The 9,002-nt window shown below is 32.8% G+C and overlaps 1 protein-coding gene across 1 annotated transcript; it reads left to right on the top strand.

The window, feature by feature from the left end:
- Nucleotides 1–280: 280 nt before the first annotated feature.
- On the top strand, nucleotides 281–7,964 carry LOC113867153 (T-complex protein 1 subunit theta). The gene is made up of 13 exons (XM_027502231.1): nucleotides 281–555; nucleotides 939–1,201; nucleotides 1,324–1,470; nucleotides 1,564–1,725; nucleotides 3,377–3,454; nucleotides 4,172–4,305; nucleotides 4,446–4,518; nucleotides 4,596–4,673; nucleotides 4,818–4,940; nucleotides 5,161–5,255; nucleotides 6,153–6,362; nucleotides 6,615–6,672; nucleotides 7,519–7,964. The coding sequence occupies exons 1-13, from the start codon at nucleotides 408–410 to the stop codon at nucleotides 7,582–7,584; spliced, it is 1,635 nt and encodes a 544-aa protein (XP_027358032.1). The 5' UTR covers nucleotides 281–407; the 3' UTR covers nucleotides 7,585–7,964.
- The last annotated feature ends 1,038 nt before the right edge of the window (nucleotides 7,965–9,002 follow it).

Raw genomic sequence — 9,002 nt, 5'->3', positions numbered from 1 at the left:
TTAAAAACAGAAAATATATTTAAAAAGAAAAACAAAATTACCTTTGATTTTCTCTTTTTCTTCATGTGGTTATTATTATGTTATGAAAAATATTAAAAACAGGAGAAATTAAAAAAATTAATTAGAAGATATAAAAATATATTTATTTTATATATTAATATATTTTAATACATTTTTACTAAAAGAATATTTATTAAATTTTTAATTAAGATACTGATTAATGAGATTCTTATTTTATTATTATTCTTTCTTTTAATCCAGAATATTTTCTGCTTTTCTCCTCTCACTTTGTTGCATCATTATAATATACGAAGATCGTGCCGGGGAAGGGAGAGAGTTTAAAAGCTGCAGTGAGAAGTTGCCATTCCCAGGGTTTTAGGGTTAGGGTTTTCTCAAATTGCAAGAAGATGGGTTTCAACATTCAACCCTATGGGATTCAATCCATGCTCAAGGAAGGTCACAAACACCTTTCTGGTCTCGATGAAGCGGTTCTCAAGAACATCGACGCTTGCAAGCAACTTTCCACTATCACCCGAACTTCTCTTGGTCCCAATGGTACATTCACTCTTACCCTTTTTCGTTTTCACTCTTTTTTAATCATACCAAGTGAAAATTGCCCCTTCAGATTTCAAAAGTTTTGATTTTTAAAATGTGGGTATGCGTTCATTTTCATCTTATGTTGATCTAGCATTTTCACTTACTTCAGTGCTGAGAATAAATGTTCTTGAAAATTTGTGCGGATTTGAAAAAGCGTTTATTTTATTTTTTTCATTTTAAGAAAATTTGCTAATTTAGGTTCTGTGTATTTTTATGTTTGTTCATGTATGAATCTGTTGCTGCATTATACTTTTAGAAGAGAGCGTTTGTTTTGTTAGATTTTGAATGTTGTTACTTTGTTAATGGTCTTGTTCTCACGTGTTTTATTTGATCTGTTTCAGGTATGAATAAGATGGTTATAAATCATTTGGACAAGCTTTTTGTCACAAATGATGCTGCTACTATTGTGAGTGAACTTGAAGTTCAGCATCCTGCTGCCAAGATTTTGGTTTTGGCTGGGAAGGCTCAACAAGAGGAAATTGGGGATGGAGCTAATTTAACTATTTCGTTTGCCGGTGAGCTCCTCCAGGGTGCGGAGGAACTTATCAGGATGGGTTTGCATCCTAGTGAGATCATCAGTGGATATACTAAAGCAATCAATAAGGTTTTGAGTTCTCTGATGAGAGCCTTACTGTTTCATATTTAAAACTTGTACTGCTATTCATCTTTTGAAATTTGATATCATACTGCCCCTCTTTCTCCCTCTGATTTCTTGTCATGATTCAGACTATTCAAATATTGGATGAACTGGTTGAGAAAGGTTCAGAAAATATGGATGTCCGCGAAAAGGAGCAAGTTGTTTCTCGAATGAAAGCAGCTGTTGCTAGCAAGCAATTTGGTCAAGAAGATACCATATGCTCGCTAGTTGCCGATGTGAGTATTTCCTGATTACCCCATTTTACTATGATAAAATGATTTGGAAGCAACAATACTGTTTATATTCTGACCTTTGCTTTGAATATATAGGCGTGCATTCAAGTATGTCCCAAAAACCCTGCCAACTTTAATGTGGACAATGTTCGTGTTGCAAAGATCTTGGGAGGGGGCTTGCATAACAGTATAGTGGTTCGAGGAATGGTTTTGAAAAATGATGCTGTTGGGACTATAAAGCGAGCAGAAAAGGCAAAGGTTAGCTTTCTATATAATTTATTTGCTAGTAATGAGATTCTTCCCAACTTTGTCATTTTTCCAGTTTATTCTAGATGATCTCAAACCATATGATCTCTGGAATGCTTGTGCTGTGTGCTCTTCATTGGTTCATTATTTAGATATTTTGATTATGGGAAGGCTATACTTTTCTTGAGCTGGTTTTTAAGTAATATATGAATATATGAAGGCTGTATTTTAAGTTTTAGTCTATTTTATTTGCCTTCAACATATTCTCCCATCTAATGATGCTAAAATAATAAAGGACACAATAAACAACCAACATAGTGAGCAATGTTGAGAAGATGGAACAGCTGATAACTTGAGGTGGAAGGACAATTTTGAGTTGTTACATTTAGAAAATAATGGAATCATATTCAGTATTGTTAATATACTGCATTTTCTAGAAGTGTATGGAACTGTCAATGCTATTTTGAATTTGCTATGGTTTGTGATTTTGTCCAATACAGATGGGCTATGTTATATGAATTTCTCAAAGCTTTTGTTTTTTAATAATGTTCTAGGACAGTTGATGTGAAAGCAACTGCTATGGTTATATCACCATACAATATTTATTTATGCTTTGTTTGGATGAGAAGTGAAACAGAGAGGAATGAAATAGGAAGGATGTCGAAAAATAGGAAATAGAGCAGAAATGATGAATTATTTGGATGAATGGAAAAGAGAGTGGAAATAAATAAATAGATGATATAGAAATATTTTTAATATTAAAAAATAATTTTAGCTTAATTTTTTCAACCTTTTATTATATTAATTTTTTCATAATATAAAGTTATTTTATTTTTTAAAATTATCTTATAAAAATACATTTTTATTTTTCAATCAAGAAAAAAAAAAAAAAACCTGACAGTACATTTCATGCCAAGGATGCAAGGAAATGCATGTATGTGGGGACCACTGAAATAAACCATTTCAGCTACTGTTTAAAGTCCTTCCAAATCACTGCAATGGACTTAAAGTAGACAATTTCAGTCATCCACATTTCAACTCAACCAAACGAAGTGTAATCTTGTGTCCCTTTTGATTCTTTAGAGGTTTTAATTTGTACGAGTTCATGATTTTGAATAGCTACAAATACTACCAACGCCTAGAAGGATTTAACAAAAGTAAGGATTGCTTGATTTTTAGTTGTATTTAACTGATTCTTACCTACTATTCTACTGAATTATTTGTGTTATGCATTTTGATATTTTGTAGTTAAACTTTGAAGCTCTAGTAAATTCAATGAAGTGAAAAAATTTGTTTTCACTCACTTTTCGTTTAATTGTATATTGAGGAGTGCCTGGAGGAACACACTCTAACACTATTTCTAAACACACTTTACTCATTGGTTGAAATTTATTGAAAACTACAAAAGTATGAGTGAGAATCATTAAATTAGAATTGGAACCAGCCTGCATGATTTTTGTTATTTTCAATAAATTTTAGCTAAAAATAAAAAGTGTGTTGCTAGTATTTCTCTTGTATATTTTCCTATCATCTTGGAGCAAGATCTGTTTCTTTGTTGATTTAATTTGATAGAAAAAACTATATAATATTTTCTCCCAATGGAAACATATTGGCAAGTCTTTGTACTGTCTAGTACTGAGGTCTTTTGTCTATGCTTTTTAAGGTTGCTGTGTTTGCTGGTGGTGTTGATACGTCTGCAACTGAAACCAAAGGAACTGTCCTCATACACACAGCCGAGCAGGTATATTAAAATGATTACATTTTTCAATTTGCTTTCTGTCTTCTTTTTCTTGTTTTTTTGTTACATTTATTCATTGTTTGAGCGGTGGTTGTTGAAGCCTATCAATTTTGTCTGGTGTTATAAGATGGTGACTTATCACTGTCTCCCAAATAAAGCCTATTAATTTTGTCATGGTAGGATACTGTGGCTAAATACTAATGGTTGATTCTAAACTTGTGTGATTTATTCTTTTTCACGTTTGAAATTTGGAAATGCTTTAACTAGATATTATTTTGGGCTGTGTAATTATTGTCTTGTAGATTTTAGCAGGTGAGATGTTATTCTTAAAGTTTCTATGATTCATTTTAGCCTAATATTTTGTGTATTCTTCTAATTGTTAAAATATGTTAAAGCCTAAAGGGCCTTAATGGTTGGTCAATAGTTGTTCCAAGTTGATAAAGAACTCAGGATGCCGAGTATTTTCAGTTGTATGATTTGATCTGCTTTATTTTTGCAAAATCTAAACTATAATCATGTCTTTTAGTGAAATATTTTTATTTTATGTGTATCAGCTTCATTTAGATGCTTCTACTTGACTGCTCGATGTCTAGCTGGTTTGGTGCAAGTCTGATAGCATGGATGACTGTCTTGCTTCTTGTTTAATGCATACTAGCATGGTTTTTCTCAAATTATTTGATGTTTTTGCTGATTGGTTTTATTCTGTTTTGATTTATATAGCTAGAAAATTATTCTAAAACTGAAGAGGCTAAAGTAGAGGAGCTCATCAAAGCTGTAGCAGATTCTGGCGCCAAAGTGATTGTCAGTGGAGGAGCAGTAGGAGAGATGGCATTGCATTTTTGTGAACGTTACAAGTGTGTGATGTCTTTATTTGTTTGGTGGTTTTAATTATCTCTTGCTATTGAATTAATATTAATGTAATTCATATATCTATCATTTTGAAGTCATGGTATGAGTCTAGATTGTTTTCTAACTTTGAAGTTCCTGAATGTAGGCTTATGGTACTAAAGATCAGTTCAAAGTTTGAACTACGTCGATTTTGCCGGACAACTGGTTCTGTTGCTCTGGTTTGTGCTTTTGCTTCTTTGCCTACATGAAGAAGCTTTCTGCCTTCTGTCTAACCCATTTTATTTTCTTGCAACAGCTAAAGCTTAGCCAGCCAAACCCAGATGATCTTGGATATGTTGATTCTGTTTCAGTTGAGGAAATTGGTGGTGTAAGGGTATGTTGAAGGGATTTTTTGGTTCTTTCATTTTCTTGGTTCCATATTTTTTATATTATCCTTTTCCCTTGCTTCTTTTTTGGTCTCCTTTCTTCCGAGTGTGGCATTTAGTTTACCATTTTTTTTTTATAATATGATATGCAGGTGACCATTGTGAAAAATGAAGAGGGTGGAAATTCTGTCTCCACTGTTGTTTTACGAGGAAGTACTGATAGTATACTAGATGATCTTGAAAGAGCAGTTGATGATGGAGTGAACACTTACAAGGTATTTTCCAATGTTTAGTAATTTTCAATGATCTTGAAAGGTAATTTGCCAATGTTTCCATCAATCTTGTAAAACTACGGCCTCTGCAAGCATCTAACAGTTGTTACTACATCTGTCCGGATTACACTTCTGCAGGCATTCTTTTTAAAAAATAATTGTAGGTTTTAGCTAATTCAGTTTTGAATACTGATTAATATCTTTCTGTGTAATTGTTTCTCAGGCCATGTGTAGGGATAGTCGTGTTGTATCTGGAGCTGCAGCAACTGAAATTGAGTTAGCTAAAAGGGTGAAAGAATTTTCCTTCAAGGAGACAGGGTACTTTTTATTTCCCACAAGTTTTCACTATAAAAGAAAGTGATTTACATTTTTGGGGATATGTGCACATGTCTCTTGCATTTTTAATATTTATTTTTAATTACATTGGGAATTTAGTTTGTTCGATCCTGGAGTATGATTGTCATATCGTTTCCAAATATGCTACATATTTCCATCTGTGGAGATGAAACATAATTACAAATTGAATTTTTTGATCGTATACCTCACTAATTTAAAAAACACGATTTTTTTATTTGGTATAAGGATATATGTATCCTATCAGGACTTGGTAAAAATTTTATTTCATTTGCTGAAGTCCATGTAAGGCACTTTGTAGCAAGTGCCAGATTGAAGAGATGCAAGTGACTAAAAAAGAAAGTCTTGACAGACATATCTAATTTTGATTTTAAACAAAAAATGCTTCTAATATGTTGATTCCCATGTATATGCAGCTGACCATGAATTTGTGGAACTTCGGTGACTACTTTTGTTTACTCAAATTGTCTGCATTTTGATACCATCGTGCTTCAATATACATTCATCATCCTATTTTCTGTGTATTTGCATTTCATTAGCATTTAGCCCTTTGGGATGATTTACCGATAACTTATGTTATTTTATTCGTTTAATTGGTTGAATATCTTTCTGTTTCAAATATGTGGCTTTGATCACCTGTCTGATTTGATCTATTGAGCTGTGTCAATCTTTTATCGCTAGTTCTTGATAATTAGTAAAGTCAGTATAACATAAATGTGTTCTAAAATCTAAACTTGATCTTGGATGATTTTATTCTGGGACCATATTTTATGGATTATTCTTCATTTTTTTTTGGTTCAATTTTTATTTGGTTATTGAGATGTGAGTGAGATGGACTAAATGTTTGCAATTGCTCTGCAGATTGGATCAGTATGCTATAGCAAAATTTGCTGAAAGTTTTGAAATGATTCCTAGAACTTTGGCTGAGAATGCTGGGCTAAATGCAATGGAGATCATATCTTCTCTGTATGCAGAACATGCATCTGGAAATACTAAAGTTGGCATTGATTTGGATGAAGGTGTTTGTAAGGATGCCTCGACCATGAGCATTTGGGATCTCCATGTGACTAAGTAAGCTACTTTCTAATGCTAGCATGAACAGGATTTATTAATAGTTTGAACAAATAGTGAGCTGGATTTTCATTACTGTAGTGTAGATTTCTTTAAAGTAATAAAAATTTAGAGAGTAATTAAGGGTTCTTGTGATTGATGAAACTGGGGCCTTCTTTCAACTGCTAAGATTTGAAATAATTCTAGATTATATTAGAACTTTCTCATATTACCTGGAAGACTAGTTTCATCTTATTGTTTTTCTCTGTTCAGGTTCTTTGCTCTAAAATATGCTGCAGATGCTGCATGCACTGTACTTCGAGTGGACCAGGTAATCATCTAGAAATAAATAGTAGCCAATTGTTCCCTGTCAATTACAATTGCCCCTTTAATAAGTACCTCGGAAGCACATTTTTCTTTGGGAAACAAACTTTTGATGGTTAATAAATGTATTTATAAAGGAATATCCAACTTTTTAAATGGGGGCAACCTGTGTTGATCATATGGATTCCCCCTTCCCCTCTTTGTTGATCTGTTTTTTGGGGAGGTTTGTTGATCTGTTTTTGGGGAGTGAACAGAACAACTAAAGAAAATTGCAAGCTGTAGTTAAGAATAATGCTAATAACATGCTACTCGTGTTTATGGGCTACTGTATGGAAGCATTTGGGTACATGATGTACGCCATATTTAGACATTGGATCTAACAATCAAGATTGGAGCAATTCTTGGTTTAGCACTTAAAGTGCATGGGGATTTAAGTTTCTTTAAAATGTAGATATAGAGGTTTGGAAACAACAATGCTCGAGTTAGCAATACGAGATTCTTGCAAATAATGTTTATTCAATTTATGCTCTGATCAGCAAGAATAAATGTGTCTATGAGGAGCTGAAGTTGAAAAACTACAGCCACTACTGATTTACAGTGCTCAAACTGTGCCATTATACACCATGAGGATAAAATACTTGCAATATAGCTGTTGGTAGGCTATGGTTATGGCGTGGTGCTCATTTTAATAAAATAGTGGGTTCTACCAGTTGCTCCAGTATTTGATCTTATGAGAAATTCTCGAGTCTCTTATGGTTTTGGACAATTGCGATTATGTGAAATTGAATACTATATTTTCATCTTTTTTTTTTCTAGTAACAAACTAATGTGTATTATATTTTGATATCTCCAGATTATTATGGCAAAACCAGCTGGTGGTCCAAGGAGAGAGCAACCTGCTGGCATGGATGAAGACTAAAATTGAGATTCGATTGTTGCTTTGGACATGTTTGTATCTCAACAATCAACGTGTCGTCTTGAAACATGGCATAGTCACGTTGTTTTCTATCAAAGTCTAAGTGGGATCTTAACAAATTTTGGACTTTGATTTTCCATCAAGACAGAGATGTTTGTCTGTAAATTTTATTTAATTTTAATCTTATGGTAAGAGTGGGGTTCATTTACTGAGAGTAATACCGCTTATGGCCTTTATTTGGGATCGATCGATCGAACGGTATCTATATATATACATTTTTTTTTCTTTATCTGTTCAATACATGAATCTTGCTATTAATGTTTATCTCCGTATCCCTGTTGTAAAAAAGAAATGCAAATATAAACTAAAAATACAATTTCTATTTGAAATTTGTCCAACTAATTACTCTTGCATAAAGAATTCTCTGTTTGATGCAAGCAAGATTATCAGCCATAGCATTTTCTTCTCGTGAAAAACATTTTTAAAGAAAATTAAAAATTGCCTGTTTGGAATTTCGTTAAATTAAATTAGAGTACGTTCAATATGTAGTATTAATAAACTATAAATAAACTGGTTATCAGTTTTGACTCGACCAAATCAATTAATAAAATATTGATTTTACTGGTTACGCTTAATTGAATAAACGTTTGTTACATTTGTGTAATAGAAAATGTAGTCAACTTGTTTGAATGCAAGGAATACTTGCTTGCCTATCCTAGACATCGGCAACCAGATTTACTTCCTTTCTTTTTTCTGTAAATAAATTTAAGGGGAGGGAATATTTTCTCATTCTAAATAAGGAAAAGTAGCTGGACTCAAAATATTTACAAGACGACTTACATTTATCATATTTTAAGGAAATAAATAAGGATTCAAACCTGTTTGGTTTGAGTGGTTTTAGGGCTGCATTGGTTGGGTGAAGTCAAAAGGCAAACTATAAACAATTGATCCTGAATATGGAAGTTTATGGAGGACTAGGAGCTGTGATTTATGTGTCCATGTGCTGTCCTCAGCCTTCCAAGGATGAACCAAGCTATGATGTGGAATTTCACAATTTGGAGAGGAAAAAATAAGGTTAAGTATCATGGTTGTTGAGGAACCACTAGGTCTACCCTGTCAAAGATTGAAATTGAGGAAAGGAAGGAGCTGTATTGTTTAAGTTCAGGCTCAAGCCCTATTCATATCCTCATTGTTAAAGGAATGATAATCTGTAAGTAAAAAAATTCATTCATTTATTGACAGTGTTATGATCACTGTCCCATCTTCCTTGGACAATAGCATTTTTAACATAATAGAACAAAATGTTTTAACATTTTGGGAGAACTAAAACAAAAACTGGTCTGCTTTTGAAGTGCATGCCATAGCTTGTGCACAAATAAAAATTAAAAACCTATATTGGCATATGAAAAACATCCTTCTGT

This window comes from Abrus precatorius, unplaced genomic scaffold (assembly GCF_003935025.1).
Source record: "Abrus precatorius isolate BTA unplaced genomic scaffold, Abrus_2018 Scaffold5, whole genome shotgun sequence".
Lineage (NCBI taxonomy): Eukaryota > Viridiplantae > Streptophyta > Magnoliopsida > Fabales > Fabaceae > Abrus > Abrus precatorius.
Note: the sequence above shows the minus strand (reverse complement) of the source record. Positions and strands in the feature narration are given on the sequence as shown.

Excerpts from the sequence above, each read along its gene's own strand:
- LOC113867153 (XM_027502231.1), top strand. The coding sequence starts at position 408 with ATGGGTTTCAACATTCAACCCTATGGGATTCAATCCATGCTCAAGGAA. Across the intron at positions 4,941-5,160 it reads ATGGAGTGAACACTTACAAG|GCCATGTGTAGGGATAGTCG; the intron begins GTATTTTCCAAT and ends ATTGTTTCTCAG. Across the intron at positions 5,256-6,152 it reads TTTTCCTTCAAGGAGACAGG|ATTGGATCAGTATGCTATAG; the intron begins GTACTTTTTATT and ends ATTGCTCTGCAG.